This window comes from Panicum hallii, chromosome 8 (assembly GCF_002211085.1).
Source record: "Panicum hallii strain FIL2 chromosome 8, PHallii_v3.1, whole genome shotgun sequence".
Taxonomy (NCBI): Eukaryota; Viridiplantae; Streptophyta; class Magnoliopsida; order Poales; family Poaceae; genus Panicum; species Panicum hallii.
In genome coordinates this window covers 4,383,903-4,405,244 of record NC_038049.1, presented here as the reverse complement: position 1 = coordinate 4,405,244, position 21,342 = coordinate 4,383,903, and the positions used below count along the sequence as shown (strand labels likewise).

Sequence of the window (21,342 nt, the reverse complement as noted above, 5' to 3'; positions counted from 1 at the left end):
CTAACTGTAGCACAATGGCAGGCAGCAGCTAGCTAGCTAGCCGGAGAGCGCAGCTCATCAGGCGTGCGTGTCCTGCTGCTGCGTACTAGTAGGATCGAGTAGCTAAGTCCACACACTTTGTAGCCTACAATGATGTCGTCGCAAACCTCAGCAGCTGTGCTAATACCAGTGGCGCTGATGGTGGTGATGGAGGCGTTGCAGCTCGCCCCGGCAGCCGCAGCAGCAGCTTCGGCGCCGCCACCGCAGAAGGCATCTGTGATAGGGAAGCCCAACTGCAGCACCACCTGCGGGAACGTGAGCGTGCCGTACCCCTTCGGCCTCGGGCCCTCCCGCTGCTATTGGCGGGGGTTCAACCTCACCTGCGACACCAGCTACAACCCACCACGGCTGCTCCTCGGCGACGGCACCCTCCGGGTCGCCGACATCTCCCTGGAGAACACAGCGGTCCGCGTCATGCGCGCCGGCTCCATCATCAACGCGACCGGGGACGACTTCACCTCCGACGGCTGGAGCGGCTCCTTCGGCCGCGCCTTCACGGAGTATGGCTACCTGCTGGCGGTTGGAAATAATGTCGTCGTCTTCGGGTGCGACGTTGTAGCGATGCTTCTCGTACAACAAGGCACTGACGATGGGGAAACCCCCCCAGGATTCATCGGCGGCTGCGCCAGCTTATGCACTAAGGCGCGCAATGAAGACGACGAAGTCTACACAAATACGTTCGATGTGATAAGGGTCACAGGGTGCACCGGCACCTCAGGCTGCTGCCAGTCGCCCGTCACCATGATCAGCATGCCAAGTGAAGTGCAGGCCAAGCGACTCTACAGCGGAAGCGCCGCTGTAGAGCAGAAGAAGCACTGGCCAGTGAACGTCTTCGTCGTGGAGGAGGGGTGGATCGACCAGTTCAACTGGTCGGTGCGCGCGGACGAGGTCAAGGAGGCTCCCTTCATCCTCCAGTGGGGCGTCACGTGGGGCCTGCCTCAAGCCCCGCAACACCATGGCCTATGCGATGACGGCGTACGCCGCATGCTGTGCAAGAGCGAGCACAGCTACTGCTCGACCGCCTTCCCAGCGGAAGGCTATACGTGCGGTTGCGACCGGGGTTACCAAGGCAACCCTTACCTCCCCGGCGGATGCCAAGGTTAGCTACCACTCCGATTCGATCTTACTCATCAAGTTATTAGTGACCGTATATAGCTAGTTTATTTGGTTATTCAAATCTAGATATATAATTTTCATTATGTATCTATATGCATAGCAAAAGTTACGTATCTAGATTTGCCAAAACGATCTAAAATTTGGAACGGAGAGAATACATAGCAAGTAAATTAATTCATTGTTTATTAGTTCATCCAATGCCAACTATATATAGCTTGTGACTACGTTCTAATTAAGGATAGTCCGCTCCATTTCTGGAAGTATACAAGGATTCTAGACGTTACCAAACTCTGTATACTTTAATTTCACTACTAGAATTCAAAACTACCTTGGCGGCTTAAAAGCACACCAAGCTTTGACCATCACTTAGTTAATACAAATCATGGGTAGTATAGTTTAATGTAGGAAAAAATATACTACGAACTAGTTTCGTACTAGGAAATATGCCAGTGCTTTACTACATGTGAAGGTTATAAGGACAGTCTCTATTCCGCATATACTATCATTAATTAAGTAGTACTTAATTAGGATTCATCATTTGTTAAAAGGTACAATTTTGAACAAAAATTGTCCTCCCTCCATATTCCTCTGCCGCTTTCACTCCCTCTCAGTGTGACACTTTGTGTTTTGCTCACTTAGAAGGGTAGCAAAATTCACTAACAACATTTTGAACTTTCTAAATTTGCTTAGTTGGCTAATTAAGTAACTCAAATTTGCTCCATAATGTGACCTTTTTAAATTAACAGTTGCACAATTAACTCATGTGCATTTAATGTTTCTTGGAGTTCTGTGTGGCACTTTAGAATTTAGATCTAATTCAAGTAAAAGACCTGATATAATTCCTAGACCAATTTCTTGATGCAACCAGTGATCTATCTCTAGTTTGGACATCAAATCATTGCTCTAGAATTTCTTTTCCCAAGTCATTTTTAAGTCTATATATATCAAATCATAGATGGGTTCAATCCCTTGATTAACTTCAGGTGTCCAAGGCCTCTCTTCCCTGATCAATTTACTAATCCCCATGTCCATCTCGATCAAGTTCATTCTTTGGAATAGTACAGAAGTTCTATAAATCAACTTTCAATACTCCTTCTTTTTCAAATTTATGGTCATTTTAGGTTTTCTACGTACATAGTTTCTATTTATATATCTTGATGTACCGTATATCTAGCTGCATTGTAAAAATTATTTATCTAGAAAAACCGAAATAATCTATAATTTAATTTGGAATGGAGGGAGTACCTTGAAATTTCATCTCTGGCTACTTCTTTATCATTTTCTACCCGCTTCAAATCCCCCTAGGCTACAGCCCAACTTGGCCGAACCCAGATCAGCCAGCATGGCAAGCTTGCCCTCCGTTGCGTATCGCTTGAACCAGCGGTCCGACGCTCCGTTCTTGGGAAGCATATGAACGCACGTCACCCAGGATCGGCTATATATGCCCAAACCACCCACCGTCCCAACCTTCTTTCGCTATAAAACGGAACCCTTATCTCGTTCTCTTCCTCGTTTGCAACTTCAGAAACTCTCTAAACCGGCCACTAGAGCTCCCTCTCCCTTCTCCTCCTCCACGGAGAGTCGTGGGAGGCAGGGTGCAGAATGACGGAAGGAAACCTTGCTCCGTACGGACGAAACTTCTGCCTCACGTGGGAGTTTGTTGGCCGTAAACTAGTCCTGGCGGTGGTGACCCAGGAGGGAAACACGCGCCAAATTAAACACTGGTCTGTTCGGTAGGTGTCTGCCTCGTTCTAAAATGGCTTCGGCTTTTACTTTAATGGTAAAGTAGCTTTTCGGTGAAGCTGAAGCTATTTAGCAAAGTATTCTCAATGGCAGAGTAGATAATAATTTTATGGACATTTAATACTTGGAAAGATAGGAGAATTTTCTTTTGTTCTTTTATTTTAGTGTAATCCATTCTGAGATTTCGTAGGGGTTCTATTCTATTTTTACCCTTTTGGTAAGGCTTCAACAAATGTTTGGGTTGGCGTATGGAACAACAACGAATCCTTCTCGTCCAAACAAGTCATCGGGATAGGGCCACTTTGTACAAAATAGGCCTTTTCATCTTTGACATTAGTCTCGGCCGATGTTAGGTCCGGGATCAATGGAGGCATTAGTTTCGGATCTAACCAGGGGCTGGGAGAATATTAGTCCTGGTTGGAGCCTCCAACCGGAACTAAAAGTCTCTCTGACTAAAAGTTAGTCTCGGTTGGTAACACCAACCGGGATTAAAGGATCACCATTTAGTTCCGGTTGGTGGTATCAACCGGAAGGACCTTTTAGTCTCGGTTGGTGCTATCAACCCGAACTAAAGGGATGTCGACGGGTTAGTTCAAAAGTAAGACATTCTAACTAGAGTCACATGTGTTGTGTAGGTGAGGTGGCAAGGAAGCTATGTGTGAGGCAAGAGGTTATATGTTTAAGTACTATGTGTAGAGTAATTTTTTTCAAACACAGACCCTTTAGTCCCAGATGCGGGAACCGGAACTAATAATCCAGCTTTTTAGTCTGGATTTGTAGTCCCGGTTCCATAACCGGAACTAAAAGGTGTTAGGAACCGGGACTACTAGCCCTATTTTGTACTAGCTTTTTAGTCTGGGTAGAGTCGGAGTAGGTACCAAAATCAAGTTATAATTTTAACCACTGTGGCACTTCTTGATAGGCCAAGGGCCACCTTAATTACTAATTTCTACACCATGCATTTGTTATTAATAAATACAGTAATTTGTGCGCGGTTGATTGGCTGCAGACATGGACGAGTGCAGTCTCCCAGCTGAAATGAATGGGTGCTTCGGCGAATGCATCAACACCATCGGATCAATGGAATGCCGGTGCCCGTATGGAACTTTTGGCAACCCCGGAGTGAAAGGTGGCTGTTTCAAAATCAACTCCACTGCTACAGGTTCGGCCGGTGGGACGCACTACTAGATAGATAGCTTGTTGCTCGTACTCCCTCCTTCCTAAATTATTAGTTATTTTATTTTTCTAGGTATATAGTCTAGATGTATAGCAAAATCTATATATCTAGAAAAATAAAACGACTAATAATTTAGGACGGAGCAAACGTCTTCATCGAATTAATTTTCATATCTAAATTTATTTTCATAATTAAATATATAGCAAAATTTATGTACCTAGAAAAATAAAAGGACTGATAATTTAGGACGGAGGGAACACCTCCATCGAATTAATTTTCATACCTAAATTTATTTGCAGCGGATGCACTGTTGCCTACGGTGGCTCCTGCGCCGAATGGGCTGCCTGACTGCAACATCACCTCCTGCGGCAACGTGAGCGTGCCGTACCCCTTCGGCTTCGGGCCCTCCCACTGCTACTGGCCGGGGCTCAACCTCACCTGCAACACAAGCTACAGTCCCCCACGGCTGCTTCTCGACAGCAAAGGCATCCTCCAGGTCGTCGACGTCTCCTTGCATGACTCCACGGTGCGCGTCGTCCACCACACCCGCATCGTCGACGACGACTTCACCTCGGACCCCAACGGCACCACAAAGGCTACGAGCTTTCAGCTCCCGGACATCGGCGAATCCTACATGCTGTCAGCCAGGAACGAGTTCCTCTTCTTTGGGGACGGTGTGCAGGCCACCCTGTACGGGAACAAGTACAGAAACGGCGGCAGCAGCAGCATCATCGCCGGCTGCGTCGCCAACATCAGCTCCGGCCCATACCGCCACTGCTCCGGCAGCGATGCCTGCTGCCATGCACCCATCTTAGCGGGCAGCTCGCCCGAGAAAATGGAGTTCAAAGTCGGCGTGAACTCGGTCCTAATAAATGATATGCCATTGGCGTTCATCTCAGAGGAGGGATTGACTAAACAGTGGTGGGACATGATCTTCGACACGACTTTGAACATGCCCATGCCCCGTTACTTCTCATCTCCCCTTGTTCTACAGTGGGCGGTTAAGCAAGGCTTCTCAGTGCCTGCAGACAACTCGGCGCAGTGCCCCGGGGACGTAGCCAGCCAGCTTTGCAAGAGCAAGGACAGCGGCTGCCGGCAAGAGAATGGAGGCTTTACGTGCCACTGCAACAAGGGCTACCAGGGCAACCCTTACATCACTGACGGATGCAAAGGTCACTACTGAATCACTGAGAGATTTTACCTTTCTGTTTCATTACTCAAGTACTCTTCATATATATCACTGATTTTTCTCAATAATGTTTGTTCATTGGGGGCTTCAATCACTTTGTTATTTATTGTTCATTCTGGTTGGTTAATGGCTACAGATATCGACGAGTGCAACATCACAGCAACAAGGTGCTTTGGCGGCATCTGCAAGAATTTGCCTGGAAAATTCAAGTGCCAGTGCGAGCTAGGAACATTTGGAAATCCCTACAAACCCCCTGGCTGCGTCAGCTTATCCACTGTTTTGTCTAAATTCATAACCAAAAATAAAATTGGTTTGTCAGCGGCTAGTGGCCCAGTGCTTCTGCTCGTGGTTCTGGGAATAATGTTAGTACCCCGTAAGATTGAACAGCATAAGATGAAAATATTGAAACAAAAGCACTTCAAGCAAAACCGTGGACAATTGTTGCAACAGTTGATATCACAAAAGGCAGACATTGCGGAGAGGATGATCATACCACTGGATGAGCTTGCAAAGGCAACAAATAACTTCGACAAATCTCGGGAGCTTGGTGGTGGAGGGCATGGTACTGTTTACAAAGGAATCTTATCGGACCTACATGTCGTAGCCATCAAGAAGTCAAAGATTACGGTCCAGAAAGAAATAGATGAGTTCATAAATGAGGTAGCAATCCTCTCACAAATCAACCATAAGAATGTGGTCAAACTCTTTGGATGTTGCCTGGAGACCGAGGTGCCATTGTTGGTTTATGAATTTATTTCCAATGGAACCCTTTATCACCATCTCCATGTTGAAGGACCAAGATCACTATCATGGGGCAACAGGTTGAGGATCGCAACTGAAATAGCTACTTCGCTTGTCTATCTTCACTCAGCAGTTTCAACCCCAATAATCCATAGAGACATCAAGTCCAGTAATATACTTCTTGACGACACATTGACGTCAAAGATATCAGACTTTGGAGCTTCAAGATATATTCCGATGGACAAAACAGGGTTGACAACAAGAGTTCAGGGGACAATAGGATACTTGGATCCAATGTACTTTTGCACCAGCCGCCTTACCGAGAAAAGCGATGTCTACAGCTTTGGTGTAATTCTCGTGGAGCTGCTCACTAGGAAGAAACCATTCTCGTTTCTATCCACTGAAGGTGATGGCCTTGTTTCCCATTTTCTCAACCTACTTGATGAGGGAAATCTTATCCAGGTAATAGATCCACAAGTTACAGAGGAGGGAGGCGAAGAAGTCCAAGAAGTTGCTATGCTTGCAGCGTCCTGTATAAACTTAAGAGGTGAGGAAAGGCCAACAATGCGACTGGTGGAACATACCCTAGAGGGACTACGGGGTTCCAAGATGTATAAGAATGATGATATAGTAGCAGTAGAATTCGGAGATGATAGAATTGTGGTTAGTTGTCCGTCATCAACTAAAGAAGGCCAAAGATTTGAGGAATCAAGCAGAAGATACAGTTTGGAGCAGGAGATGATAATGTCTGCAAGGTACCCTCGGTAGCATTGAGTGATCTGTGCCTTATGCATTAGCATAAGAGATTAGTTAGCTTCTCCTAGCTGTAATTTGGTTCTTCTTGCCATTGCTTTCTTTTGTTAGTATGATTCAGCTTCACACTTCAATAAAAAAATGGATACCAGAATCAGATCAGAGTTGGTACATTACTAGATTTGCTTTGTCTTTGTCGTAGGGCAGTAGGACCTTTTTCCCCCTGATGAAAAGAATGCGGAAATTATGCATTGTGCGTCACGGTTAATAGATCGATATGTGTCATGTGCTGTTTGTGAGGTTTGGAAAATGAAATCTGGTTCTCCCTTCGTCCCCTTTGCCTGTGTGTTCATTCCTATGGCTTAGCTTCGTCCCTTGGCGGTAGGCGCAGCTCCCCGCTCATTGGCATGCACCGTGGGTTCTTGTGGGCGGCGCCGGTATTCTTGCAGTTGCATCTCAGCCACGTTGAGGTTGCCCGCGTCCGTGTGTTCAGCCAGTCAGCCTCCATGTCTATCTGTGCATGCCAGATGGTTCCGGGGTGTATGTGGGCACTGCATGCAGGGGCGAAGCGAACCGGACAAGCCATCGGGGTCGGCTGTACAATACAACGGGAACAGTGTTATACACTGGATTCCGTAAAATTCATCCGGATCCGACGACCCGGCAGCCTAAAGCAGCTTCGCCCCTAACTGCACGCCCGCTTCTTCGTGTCCCCATCTTCCTTCCCCGATAGAATATATTTTTGAAAAGCTTTTTTTAAGAACTTGTTTGAAAAGATTTTGAAAAGGCATTTGAAACGAGCTTTCTAGAAAAAATTCTTCAAACATGTTCTCCATAAAAACTTTTAAAAGGCTCTCACGACAAAATTTCGTCAAAAACAGGGAAGTAATAGTCTATATACGATTAACATGAATTATTCTACTTTTAGTAAGCATATAAAAGAAACTGCCGTGACAAGTAGCAAAAAAAAGAATAAGACAGAAAATAAAGAGGAATAAACTGGGAAGGAATTTTTTAAAAAAATAAAAGACAAGAAAAAAAACATGCACGAACATCGGGCGCGTGATAAGACCAGCATGTGTGCAGTACCAGCGTTCCATTAGGTACCCAGCTACTCTCGGCATGCTTCGAAGAATGTTGGGTAGAATGAGTGTCATAAGTCGGTTAATTAGATTTTGTTTATTAGTTGATTTTGAGACTTGACCATATCCTTTTCCCTTTCAAATAATATGCCATTGTGCTCCATAAAGCGAAGCATGCATATTTTTTAGATTGAATAATTAAGTACCTAATCGGCCTGAATGCCTCCTGATCGATATGACGCAATGCAAGTACATACTTGCATTTGGTTTCTTAGTTAACTAGTTAAACTATAATGAGAGTGTAAAAAAAATAATTTTATTATGTCATCAATTTATAATTTTGGTGATTGAATGATATCATAATTATTGGGACTAACGAGTTTGTTAAGCGAGTATTTGTTTGTCACACCCGGATTTAAGGATAAAACCGAATGCATAACTATATGTATGTCAGTATTAAGTTTCATACATACAGTGACTTCGTCAGTGATAATCAGTAAGAGTATCACGAAAGAAGAATTACAACGACTAAAAAACTATAAAGATTATCAGAAATATACAGCTTATCCTGGAAACGAAGACTCCAAACTTTACAGGCAATCGACCAGGAGTTACGTTCACCTAGAACTCAGCATCATCTTCAAGAGACTTCACATCAACTTTCTCTTCTGAGCAGCAATTATAACAAGCGCGAGTACACTTATGTTTGATACTCAACAAGTATTGGAAATTATACAACAGAAGGCCAAAAGTAAGAAAAGGCTGACTGGCTTACAGCGATAAGTAATTTTAGTTGGTCAAGTTTTATTAGCACCTGATTACTAAGGTATAAGTTTATACCAACCCACATTAAAAGAAACAGAAGAGATATAGCAGAAGCATAACCATAACCATAAACATGGTCCACAATTTAATTCATCTTCAAGTTCATTAATCATGTGAGGGTCCAAGCAGCTCGTAACCATGAGCACGGCTGATATATCAGTTTTCACTCTGCAGAGGTTGTACACTTTATCCACAATTCGTGTCTCCCGTATCGTCCGAGGTCGCGAGCCTCTTCAACATTTCCAAGGTGAGTGGCTAGGGATTCACTACGAGATCTTTACAAAGATTCTTTAACTTATGACAATCAGCTAAGGTTTCAGCCCACAGTGGTCATAACCCTTCCTAATGAGAAAGACGCCTTAACCAGGATCATATCTAAGTCTCAAGAGGACCGAGCTATACCCCACCAACGCACTCCTCTCTTACCCTTTCGATAAGATCATCACAAGCTAGAGTTTCTAATTAATTAGCCAAGACCAGAGCCACATAGTATTGTGGTTGCACTGTTTTCATGGGTGGTTCTCTATGTTCCAATTAAATATATGATCTTGTGATTAACAACAAAGAGCATGAACATGGATAAAAAAGGTGTATCATCATCATTGTTGTCATCATGGTTATAAATTATTCCCAAATGAAACCAGTTATAGCAACTAGGCAGAATCTACCCAACAGAAAGGTAAAACCCGGGTTGACAAGAAATTATCATAAAAACTAAAAACTAGGTATATTCTTAATTAGGGTCCATCAAAATTAGGACACATGTATGCATAAAGAAAAGTTGTATTTATTGTGATTATTAGGATAAAAGAATGATCAAGTAAACACTTGCCTTCTTCCAAAGAAATACTGCTCAGAGTCTTTAATTATTGTTCTTGCAACTCTTAATCTTTAAAACTCTTCAATCGCGCTCCTTCTAACATCACACAAGCATTGAGCCCAAGCATATAAGCAAACAAACAAACAAGAGAAACTAAGAACAGATACACCAAATAAAAGAAAAGCTTTAAAAGAGCGTACAAAAGGATAGGACTCGTTGCTACGGTCACGAGAACGCAAGAAATGCGGAAAACAGAATTAGGGTTGAAAAGAAACAACTATAGGAAGATTTATATATTATAAAAGAAAACAAAACAACTATAAGCTTCCTTTATTTTATTTATAAAACAAATGTAAAGGATATTTGAAATAAATATTCGAAATTATAATTAACTCATATTATATTTTGCATTTGTAAAAGCGGAGTAGAATTTAGACAAATTTTGTTTATAACTATCTATGTATAAATTATACTAATTAAACGATTAACATTGAAAGGAAAATATGAGAGCATCTAAACGTATAACTTTATGATGCATGTTGAACGAACAAATTATAACTAAAAATATGTTTAAGGTGGTATTAATCAATTTAACATTAATTATGAAAGCCGGAGTATTTACCTAATTAGATTTTTAATTAGAAAATCTAGATAAAAGGATATTAATAAAAATAAATCTATATTTAATTTTAAAAAATAGGAACTATGATACAACAACGCCACTAAATGATAACTTAGAGTTTTAAAAAACTAACGCAAAAAGATCAAAACGAATCTAAAATGCGGAAACTATTGAAAGAACAAGGTTGCAGGGACCTAATCGTGATTAAATGTAGACGCAAAGGATAAGCTGCTAATTTTTTTACAAGACTCAGAAAACTGAGCTCGCAAATTCAACGAGGTTAAGATTAGATCAAAAGATCACAGGTGGGGTTGGACTGAAAAGATCTAATAGATTTAATAGATTTAGAGGGTTTTCTGTAGATTTCCGTAGACACAAAAATAATAGCAAAGTTACACTATTTTACAGGGGCTAGATCGCAAAAGCTCCGTCTCCTTGATGGCTGGCGTACAACACATTGTTGCTTGCCCAAATTGCAGCGATTTAGACCATATGAGAGTGGGGAAGTAGGGGAAAAGAAAGAGGAGGTCGAGGGGAATCCGTTTTACTGCTTACCCTTAGCGGAGACGCACCATGGTGGTCAAAAATCAGATCGAGGAGGAGGTGGCTGCGCACTGCTCGGAACAGGCGAGCAATCCTGGGTGGCGGGTGATGCATGGGGGTCTGGCGCATGGTGCAGGGGCAGCCGGCGCTCAGGGCCGAGCAAGGAAAATGCGTGCACCGCAGGGGGAGGCGCGGCAGTAGGCACGCAGGGCTGGCGCTCGGTCTTGGCGCTGCCGAGAAACGCGCGGGGGTGAACGGGGACTCGGGCGCTCGGCCTAGCAGCAGCGCTGCATCCTTGCGCGTTGGCGACTGCGTGCTGCGCAAGGCGGAGAGGAGCCATTGGCTGGCCTGTGTCAAGGAAAAGAGAGAAAGGAGAGGGGCTTGGCTGGACCAAGACTGATTCATGCCAACGGGTAGAAATCAATTCGCTGAGAGAAGGGTAAATATAGAGGGAAAAAGGCTGGGCGGCGGAAGGGCATTGAGTTGGGTCTAGGGTTTAAGAGAGACAATGCTACTCGTTGGAGCCGACAGTAATGGAGCATCATCGGAAAAATAATGAAAACGAGCCACCAAACATTGTTTCGAGCGTGAGTTGATCGGGGAGAAAGATTAGAAGATGTGGAATTCAAATGGGCATTTTTAGGGTGTCCGATACAATACAGTAAAAAGGAGGATAGTTTATAACAGATCGATCCGGCTATGATGAGAAATTGAGAACATCGAAAAGAGAAAAGGAAAGAAAGGAGAAATGGCCTTGGGAGTTTCATCATCTCATTGGGAAACTTCTAGATGACACCAATTTAGTGAAGGAAGACGGTCGACGGCGAGTGTTGGTCAGCATGCTTCGGCGAGATACTAAGCTTTAGAAAGTAAAGGCAAAAGGCAAAAATAAAGATATTTTCTTTGGTACATCAAAGAGAAGCTTTTGATTTACTTTTTATCGATGGAAAAAGCAACGAACAATGAGATATGGCAATGGCTGAGCTCAAGTTTGTGCGTGGCACGGTTCTAGTGTTTAGGGTGGATTGGACAAGAAACGAGTTGAATTCCAGCTTAAAAAGAATTCATTTTTTAAACATATTTCAGGTTTAAAGTAAATCTAGAAAATTCCAGATAAATCTTTTAAACCATGAAAAATAAATCCCGAAGTTCTGAAAATTTCCGAAACAATTCTTGAAGATAGTTCAGGACACGAAGAGGTTGATAATATAATTGGCCAAACGGGCCCGGCATGACTCGACCCTAGCACAATGTGGGCTAGGCACGACACGGCACTACACTATTTGGCACGATCACTTAGTCGTGTCGTGCTGTGCTGGCATGGTACGGTGTGCCGCGGCGGCGGCCCAGGCATGGCATGAAGGGTGTGCGGTCATGCCGTGCCAGCACAATTGGCACGTCGGCCCGCCCGTGCGGTGCCTGCTCAAGCTCGATGCCGCCAGCAGTGTAGGTCGGCTGCAGCAGGAGCGGCGGTGCTGGGAGGCTGGTGGTGACGAGGGGGTGCGTCGGGATGCCGTCGGCGATGGGGAGGCGCGTAAGGAGTCCACCATCGATAGCGAGTGGCGCGGGGAGGAGGCCAGCGGCGACGGCAAGGGATGCGGGGAGGCCGCCGGTGAGGGTGCGGGGAGGCCACCGGCCATCTAACGCGCGCGTGAGAAAGAAGAAAGAGAGAGGAGGAGAGTGACGACCGGATAAGGGAAGAGATGAAAATTAGGGTTGAGGGGAGATTGTGGGCAGTGGGCTATTAATGGGGTATTAATGGGGCACTATCGTGCCTGGCACTTAGTCGAGCGGTGCCCAAGCCGGCACTACGAGCCAATGTGGCGGCCCAGGCATGGCCCGCACAATCGTGCCGTGCTGGTCCAAGTACTATAGCAATCGTGCCAGACCGTGCTCGGGCTATGCTTCAGGCCGCCCGTTTGGTCAACTATACTTGACAACAAGAGTTTAGGGAACAATAAGATCCTTGGAACCAATGTACTTTTGCACTTCTCGTGGAGCAGCTCGCTAGGAACAAATCATTCTCGTTTCCCCCTCGTTTCTATCCACCAAAGGTGATGGCCTTCTTGTTTCCCATCTTGTCAATCTACTTGTGAGAGAAATCTTGTCCAGATAATAGATCCACATGCTGCAGAGGAGGGAGGCAGAGAATTAGTCCAAGAAGTTGCTTCACTTGCATCATCCTGTGTAAACATAAGAGGAGATGAAAGACCAACAATGTGGCAGGTGGAACATATACTAGAGTAGAGATAGAGTAGGGATGTAAATGGTATAAATATTTTCCAACCGACCGTCGGTCAGGGGCGGATATCAATTCGGATAGTTTTTTTCGGATATCCGGGTCAAGAAAAAAAAATCAAAGGCATACAAAGCTTCTGAGCTTCAGACAATGAAGCAGGGCCAGTGACCTGCGTAGGCCCAACTCCACGTCTGGGCCGCTGATCTCCTCTCCACTGGGCCAACGGACAGTTCACAAGTAGGGGAAAAAACATGTGCCGACCGTGGCTCATATAGTTTGATTCTTTATGTAAACCGAATTTCTATTAAAATTTTAAATAGCCGGCTACAGCTACCGCTATAGTTGGCTATAACTGCTAGAAAAATCAGCCGCTATAATATTTAGCTTGCTAAATGCCGGCTATAACCCGCTAAACACCGTAACAGCAGCCCTACCGCTAAACGTCTACTTACTTTTTTATTCAGATAAATGAATTTTGAATGAATATTGTCTACTTACTTTTTACATAAAAGTTTCATGGATTTTAGTCAATGTTTCGAACAATGGGAAAGAGACAAATACCCTCCTTTTACCAAATAAAACTGAATTTCTATCTTTACTAGTCATATTGTTTTTAACCAACTGCTGGAAATGAAACAACAAAGTCGCATACAAAATTAGTATATATATATACACACACTTTTAAAGTTACTTTTTTTATGGGCACTTCAAAGTTACTTTAAAGTTATTGCTCAATGGAAAAAGGAGAATCACATTATAAATCAACTATAGATAAAACGGAACTTAGTACACCTCAAAGCTTGAATAACACATTTCCATTTACTTTAGGCCTCCTACTAGAACGCTGAAGCAAATCAAAGGTCCCTATCAAAATAAAAGTTCAATTCTAATCGTGAAAGGATAAAACAAAAAAAAATTCTCTTCTGACAGGCGGTCTGACAGGCAAAGGTGTGCTAAATTTGCCTTGACTTCTTTCTTTTGGCAAAACCCAAAAAGCAAAGATGGGTTCAGAAAATTTCCAAAACTAAAGCAGAAGCTGATTTACCAATTCCCCACGGCATCATCCATGTTACCGAACATCCACAGCAATCTAGAAAACTCAACCACACATCGTGGTCCACGATCGATATCCCCACAACTCTCGAGCCTCACCCATTCAGCAAGCCTCCAAGAACGTCAGTTTCATGAAAAGAAACCCCCCTCATCTCATGGCTCCATTTTCTCCTCTTTTCCTCTTGCAAAATCGCCACCACATTTTTTGTTTCCGATTTTCTGTGCATCCTTGCGCTCCATCTGGCGGCGTCAGGACTCAGGAGGAACAAGTGTGCACACAATCGCAATGGCGCACCTGCCGTTGCCTTCGTCTTCACCCCTTGTTTTCGAAGATTCCACTGCTGCTCCCTCAAAAAGCCACGGTTTTTACACGAACCAACCGCGACAATCCGGTCAGTTCTGATCTCTAGTTTCCGCCTTTCTGTGGATGCCATCGGGGCGCTCGCCGGGAGGACATTCGCCTCGTCAGCGACGCCGCCGTGCGCGCTTCCCTTCGTCGCCGAGAGCTGGTAGCTCCCGCCGCGCAAAGCTCCGGCCTTTCTTGGCCCCGTCCCATCCCCGCCGCCGGCGCCGAGTGGCGCGCCGCGCTTGGCTTGATGCTCGACGTCTGCGCGCCCCACGGGCCCGCCAAGCTCCCGGCTGCGTATGTCGCCGGGGCGCGGGTTGCCTGGGTCGCCGGCAGGTGGTGGTGGCGCCCCGCGGCGGGCGGGGCCGCGGTGCGCCATGGCGTCGCCGCGCGGGCGTCGTCCTTCGGTTCCCGGATCGGGCTCGACTCCCAGGTTCGTTGGGTTCTTCCCTCTTTCTTGAGCATTTCGTCGAACAGTTGTGGAGCGGCTCCGGAGGCGCTCACTGCTGGGTTCTTGGCGGCGCCTAGTTCTGCAGACTTCTTGACTGAATTCCATCGGTCTATTGGACAGACAGCTGCTGTCCTGTGTTTGCTCACCCATTAGTTCATTCTGATCCTTTAGGGTGATTTTGTCGGGCAGTGTGATATGATGTTAGAGATGAGCTTGGATTTTCTTTCTTGTTTGCTTGCATCGATAGCTCCATGTCAATTTTGTATTGGGTATTTTTAGTTCCATTTGTCATAGATGGGACGATGCTCCATTGATGTATCAAATGGTTTCTTGCAGAACTTTCACACAAGGGACCTGTCCCAGTTGTTGTGGGTCGGTCCGGTGCCTGGCGACATTGCAGAGATTGAGGCCTACTGCCGCATATTCCGTGCTGCCGAGCAGCTCCACACCGCGGTCATGTCAGCGCTCTGTGACCCAGAGACAGGCGAGTGCCCTGTGCGCTACGATGTGGAATCGGAGGACCTGCCAGTGCTGGAAGACAAGGTTGCTGCCTTCCTCGGCTGCATGCTGGCATTGCTGAACCGTGGAAGGAATGAGGTGCTGTCGGGGCGGTCGGCTGTTGCAAGTGCCTTCCAGGGATCTGAGGACAGCACCTCAGATAGGATCCCGCCGCTCGCCTTGTTCCGTGGAGACATGAAGCGGTGCTGTGAGAGTATGCAGGTTGCGCTTGCTAGCTACCTTGTACCGAGTGAGCCCAGGGGTTTGGACGTATGGAGGAAGCTGCAGAGATTGAAGAATGCTTGTTTTGATGCTGGTTTTCCGAGGGCTGATGGTTATCCCTGTCCAACATTGTTTGCGAATTGGTTTCCGGTGTACCATTCGACTGCATCAGATGATTCAGGGACAGAAGAGTTAGAGGTTGCATTTTGGAGGGGAGGACAAGTCAGTGAGGAGGGACTGGCATGGCTACTAGAAAAGGGATTCAAAACTATTGTCGACCTCCGGGAAGAAGATGTGAAAGATGATTTGTACCTCTCAGCGGTTCAGGAAGCTGTTGCTTCTGGGAAGATAGATGTGGTAAATATGCCAGTTGAGATTGAAACTGCACCCTCAGCTGAACAGGTTCAGCAATTTGCAGCCCTTGTGTCAGATAGCGCAAAGAAGCCCATTTATCTTCATAGCAAAGAAGGTGTTTCTAGGACCTCTGCAATGGTCTCAAGATGGAAGCAGTATGTTAGTCGTTCAGAGAGATTAGCTGTCCAGAATCGCTCCCTAAATGGGAATGGTAAATTCCTGACAAATGACAAGACAGAGCAGCACACAGGCAGCCCAAGTTCCTCCACAAATGGAACTAAAAATGGTACACCGGTGGAATCTGATAGGACCATGGACAATAGGGAATCATGTGAGATAGACATAGACACAGCTCGTCATAGTCTGGAGGTAACTAATGCCCTTCCCAATGATCAAAGCACTGAGCAAAGTGAAATGCCTAGCACTAGATCAGAACTCCTGTCAAACTTCACGCTGGAGAGTAACCCCCTTAAAGCTCAATTTCCTACTTGTGATGTTTTCTCCAGAAAAGAGATGACCAACTTTTTTAGAAGCAAAAAGGTTTATCCAAAATCTACCTTGAATTCTAGGAGACGATCAAGTAGCTCGCTGGTCTCAAGGAGAAAACAAAATCTCAGTGCGGATCATAATAGAGCCATTGACTATAAAGCAGCAGAGTTTACAGTTTCGAAAAGTTCAAATGGGATGTCTTTTGACAATGATTATATTCTATCGGTTGCTTCAGGTATTGCCAATGGAAAACCAGCCAACAATGGAGCCTCCACATTAGTTGAGGAAAAGGAAAGGGAAGTCTCAGTTGTTACTGTTGATACTGGAGCATCTGCCAGCAGTTCTAATGGGAATGCTCAGGTTGCATCACAAAAATCTGCTGAAAAGAATGGGGCCCCTTATCTGGAGAGAAACAAATCAGATCCTGTTGATGGAAATATGTGTGCCTCTGCAACTGGTGTTGTTAGACTTCAGTCGAGAAGAAAAGCAGAGATGTTTCTAGTACGCACCGATGGATTTTCTTGTACAAGAGAAAAAGTAACAGAATCATCTTTGGCTTTTACGCATCCTAGCACCCAGCAACAGATGCTTATGTGGAAATCTCCTCCAAAGACTGTCTTACTTTTGAAGAAATTAGGTGATGAGCTCATGGAAGAAGCTAAAGAGGTGCATACCACCTTTCCTTTGAGAGCATACATATCGCTAAATAGTAATCTTTCAGATACTTACATAGGTGTTTTAGTTTTGTCCCAAGTCAAACTTCTCCAACTGTTGACCATGTTTATTAAAAATATACCAACATCTAATTAGTTTTATTTAACCCCATGAAATATGTCTTGATAGTGTCAAAGTTAATTAATAGCATTTGTTTGCTATTGTAGATGTTAATATATTCTTCTACAAACTCTGTCAAAGTTAAAGAAGTTTGACTAGGACAAAACTAAAACACATTACATTTTGGAACAGAGGGAGTATCTGGTAACTATTGATTAGTGTTAGTCATCTCAAAGAAGATTAGTGTTCTTGCATTTGATGTGGCATTTTTGACTGATATGAAGAATTTAGTGCTAGCAAAATTTTTTGCTTCAAAATGTTTTCATGTTCCGGACGTACCTACCTGATTTCTGCTACTAGTACATAGCAAATTTATGGTCGGCTATGGGAAAATAGAATGCATAGAGAGATCTAAGGACTGTATAAGGGAGATAATTATATAATGAATATGTGTAATCATTTCTTTCATTGTTTAAAATTCTTTGGCTTTAGGAGTTTAGGTTGTAGAAAGATTTGATTGGTCAACAGATGCCAATTAAGGTCTTTGCTTTAAAGCTGAAATGAACTGTATAGCTCTGGGATACACAACTGGGGATATTTGGCTGTTTATTGCATTGTTGGAGACCGTATCCTGTTCTCATTTGACATGGATTAACAGATGAACCTCATTTCGTGTTAGGAATAGTCTTTACTCTTTAGTGTAATTTTGGAACTTTGTGGCTTAACTGTTAAAGATTTCAGTGTGCTTTTTGCCACTATATCTTTGGAAATGTCAAAGATGGTCCTAATTTAGATACCTTCAGAGCTGTCAAGTAGTCTTAATTAGTTTCTTTGTTCAGCAACATACATAGCATTTGGCAATCTATAAAATTCCAATCACTTCCTTTTCAGGTTGCTTCATTTCTGCATCGTCAAGAAAAGATGAATGTTCTTGTGGAACCTGATGTTCATGATATATTTGCTAGAATTCCTGGTTATGGTTTTGTGCAAACCTTCTATACTCAAGATACCAGGTACAGATTAAACATATTTGAGTTTCTGATCATTGCTAAAATGCCAATTAATTTCCATAGTACTATCCACTAACGATGCTTTGTGTTAAAATCAGTGACCTACACGAGAGAGTTGATTTTGTCACATGCTTGGGTGGTGATGGAGTCATTTTGCATGCATCAAACTTATTTAGAACTTCTGTACCACCTGTTGTCTCATTCAATCTCGGATCACTTGGATTCTTGACTTCACACAATGTATTTTTTATATCCTCCCTGAGTGAATTTCATCATATTAACCTATTTCTGCATCAAAACTAAGCATGCTCTCATTTTATTTACCTCAGTTCGAAGGTTTCAGACAAGACTTGAGAGCTGTCATCCATGGGAACAATACACTTGGAGTTTATATAACCCTTAGAATGCGTCTAAGATGTGAGATCTTTCGTAATGGAAAAGCGATGCCTGGAAAAGTGTTTGATGTGCTAAATGAAGTTGTTGTTGATCGGGGTTCTAATCCATACCTGTCAAAAATTGAATGTTACGAGCATAACCACCTTATCACTAAGGTATGGTTCAGAAAGTCTAGAACAGATGTACCTCTTCGCATCTTGTGGCGTGTTGACTGTGGGTAGCTGTGCATCATAATGTTTTCTTTATGTTTTCTCTTTGAAACTTAGGGTGTGTTCGTTTCCTAGGGTCTAAAGTTTAGACCCATCACATCAAAGAGAATCTTGTCATTTAGAAGTATTAAATAAAGTCTAATTACAGAATCAGGAAGTTAGGCCCTTTTTTTTCCTCAACTGTACTATGCTTGACAAAGTTCAGGCAGCAGCTGCATTGAACTAGAGAAGCCATAGTTACCTTTACTTGTTACTGTTTATATGATTGTTTCACAAATACTGTTTATATGATAAAAGATTTATGTACTAACGTTATGTTTCAAATATTCTCTAGGCTGAACTATCCTTAGTTACTGCATCCTTCCTTTGGCTTGTGCCCTTTTTGTGTTTCTTATTCTTGTTTTCTGTGGGTTTCATCTCTAGCCTACCCCAACTTGTTTGGGACAAAAGGCTAAGTTGTTGTTGTTGTTGTTGTTGAACTATCCTTAGTTACTGCATCCTTCCTTGCATCACACTCTATTGCATTAACTATTTACTGCATTAAGTATTTACTCCTGAAGATTAATCATTTAATAGTACTTATGCGTGAAATTCAATATTTTTGTTTAAACATACTCCATATCTAGTCTAACTAAAAATTATATTTAGGTGCAAGGAGATGGTGTGATAGTAGCAACACCAACTGGCAGTACGGCATACTCTACTGCAGCAGGGGGGTCAATGGTAGGTCAATTCTTACAAGCTATAATCATTTTTTAACTGTATCAATGACATGGAAAAAAACACATTTATCAGTATTATGACATGGCACCTGTTTTTTCAAATGCTGTTCACTCCATGTAACAAATGGATATTTCCTACTTATGAAGCACATGGCTGTTACTTCTATTATATCTACCGTGTCATGTGTCTTGTACATGTTTTACTTTTTTTAAGAAAAAAGGATGTGAATTCCACTGCCTACTAGTCAACTGGTTCCCAGAGGCTGGCACCTTTTACCCTGTCTTCAGAAAATCAGGCTCATTCAGCATTTACTTTAGGAATGATAGAAACAGTGTGTCTCCAACTCTCCATCACCTATGAGGAAAAATTTTGGTTTCATAACTTTTTTTTCTGAAGTATAACTGAAGATCTTTTGGTTTTGGAGCTCTGTAATTCTAAGGGTGAAGCGTTTCAAAGCTCAATAATGAGAAACAATATTATGCCTTGTTTGTTTGCTTTTATAGGTAGTGTTGTGTTCATGTGTATTACGCTCCAGTAAACTGTTTCTTCTCCAGTCCATGCTTACATTATCGATCAATTGAACAGGAATTCGATATGATCATTGTGGCTTTTCCTGTCTAGGTCCATCCGAACGTCCCATGCATGCTGTTTACTCCAATCTGCCCTCACTCGCTGTCATTTAGACCTGTCATCCTTCCGGATTCCGCACGTCTTGAATTAAAGGTACGAGCAACAGCTGAAGTGTCTATTGTTTCCGTGCGATATCATTGAACTTACTGTTAAAGATGACCATTTTGTACGATTTAAGTCTTACCTAGCTTTAGCTCATCAGATTTCATCCAACAATATCATACCATGGTTTGCTGACCGGTAAATTTTGCTCTGCTGTGGGGCTGTCCATTGCACTTGCAACTGTGCCAGATACCAGATGATGCCAGAAGTAATGCCTGGGTATCGTTTGATGGCAAAAGAAGGCAGCAATTGTCAAGAGGAGACTCTGTTCATATATCCATGAGCCAGCACCCGCTCCCAACTGTTAACAAATCTGACCAAACTGGTGATTGGTTCCGCAGCCTGATCAGGTGTCTCAACTGGAACGAGAGGTTGGACCAGAAGGCGCTATAGACACTAGGTTTTTTTCTAAAAAAAAAATGTTGTTGTACATATATAGCTTTACACACGTATAGTTTTTTTTCCCTGCTAACATGTACGATGCGTGTAACATCGACCTAACGCACAAGCAGTGGCAGCACGTGTTATGACCCGTCGTCAGTGTACCAATCTGCTCTGTAAATCAACAGTACATATCCAGGTATTTCTGGGCCTATAATTCATCGGAAGCACCTGAGCTGATACCACTTCATTTTCTCCAACATTGTTCATGTTCGCATTTGCTTTGACTCAGTACCGCATCTAAAACTTCCGGGCATATTTTGTTTTGAAAATGTCAAGCTTTCGTATTACAAATTTGCTTATGGCGTATACAAATTCTGCAACTACATCGATATTTTAAGTTGTACAATCTCAATAAAGATGAATCCTGTATTGTTTCAAAAAATAAAAAAAAACTGCGTCCAAGCTCGGGCTCCCGATTGGGCCGGCCCATCCTGACCTCGCTGCGGACCTGCTCCCCAGCGGAGCAGTGAGCACAAGCGCCGCCACGGCTATACCTCGCTCGTGCTACAAAATTCCGGAAGGGTATATATTTTTATGATTCAAAGTCCAGGATAGTCAAACAACAGTATAAACCTGACTTTGAAATGGTGGCCAAATTAATGAAGAGAGGGGAAGAAATTCAAGAGTTCAAACACTAAACATTTGTACTCATCTGATCCTCCTCTACTATAAATAGGAGGTCTCTTTCGTCAGCTGTAACTCAGTGAAGGAAAAGCAATACAGAAAGAACACTTCCTCTCTGCATTTGCGTC

At 43.6% G+C, this 21,342-nt stretch overlaps 2 protein-coding genes across 3 annotated transcripts; both read left to right on the top strand.

Moving 5' to 3' along the window:
• On the top strand, nt 1-7,019 carry LOC112903530 (wall-associated receptor kinase 2-like). The gene is made up of 4 exons (XM_025972796.1): nt 1-1,138; nt 3,908-4,060; nt 4,375-5,247; nt 5,401-7,019. The coding sequence occupies exons 1-4, from the start codon at nt 130-132 to the stop codon at nt 6,771-6,773; spliced, it is 3,408 nt and encodes a 1,135-aa protein (XP_025828581.1). The 5' UTR covers nt 1-129; the 3' UTR covers nt 6,774-7,019.
• A 7,134-nt stretch (nt 7,020-14,153) lies between these two features.
• LOC112902382 (probable NAD kinase 2, chloroplastic) lies at nt 14,154-20,782 on the top strand. Of its 2 annotated transcripts, XM_025971438.1 has the most exons (8): nt 14,164-14,721; nt 15,076-16,968; nt 17,968-18,089; nt 18,185-18,326; nt 18,416-18,637; nt 19,340-19,414; nt 20,036-20,137; nt 20,336-20,782. In XM_025971438.1, exons 1-8 carry the CDS (start codon nt 14,539-14,541, stop codon nt 20,537-20,539), a joined length of 2,943 nt encoding a protein of 980 aa, XP_025827223.1. In that variant the 5' UTR covers nt 14,164-14,538; the 3' UTR covers nt 20,540-20,782. The 2 variants fall into 2 exon arrangements, with proteins under 2 accessions (XP_025827224.1, XP_025827223.1); XM_025971439.1 differs by lacking the exon at nt 20,336-20,782 and having other exon boundaries at nt 14,154-14,721; nt 20,000-20,137.
• The last annotated feature ends 560 nt before the right edge of the window (nt 20,783-21,342 follow it).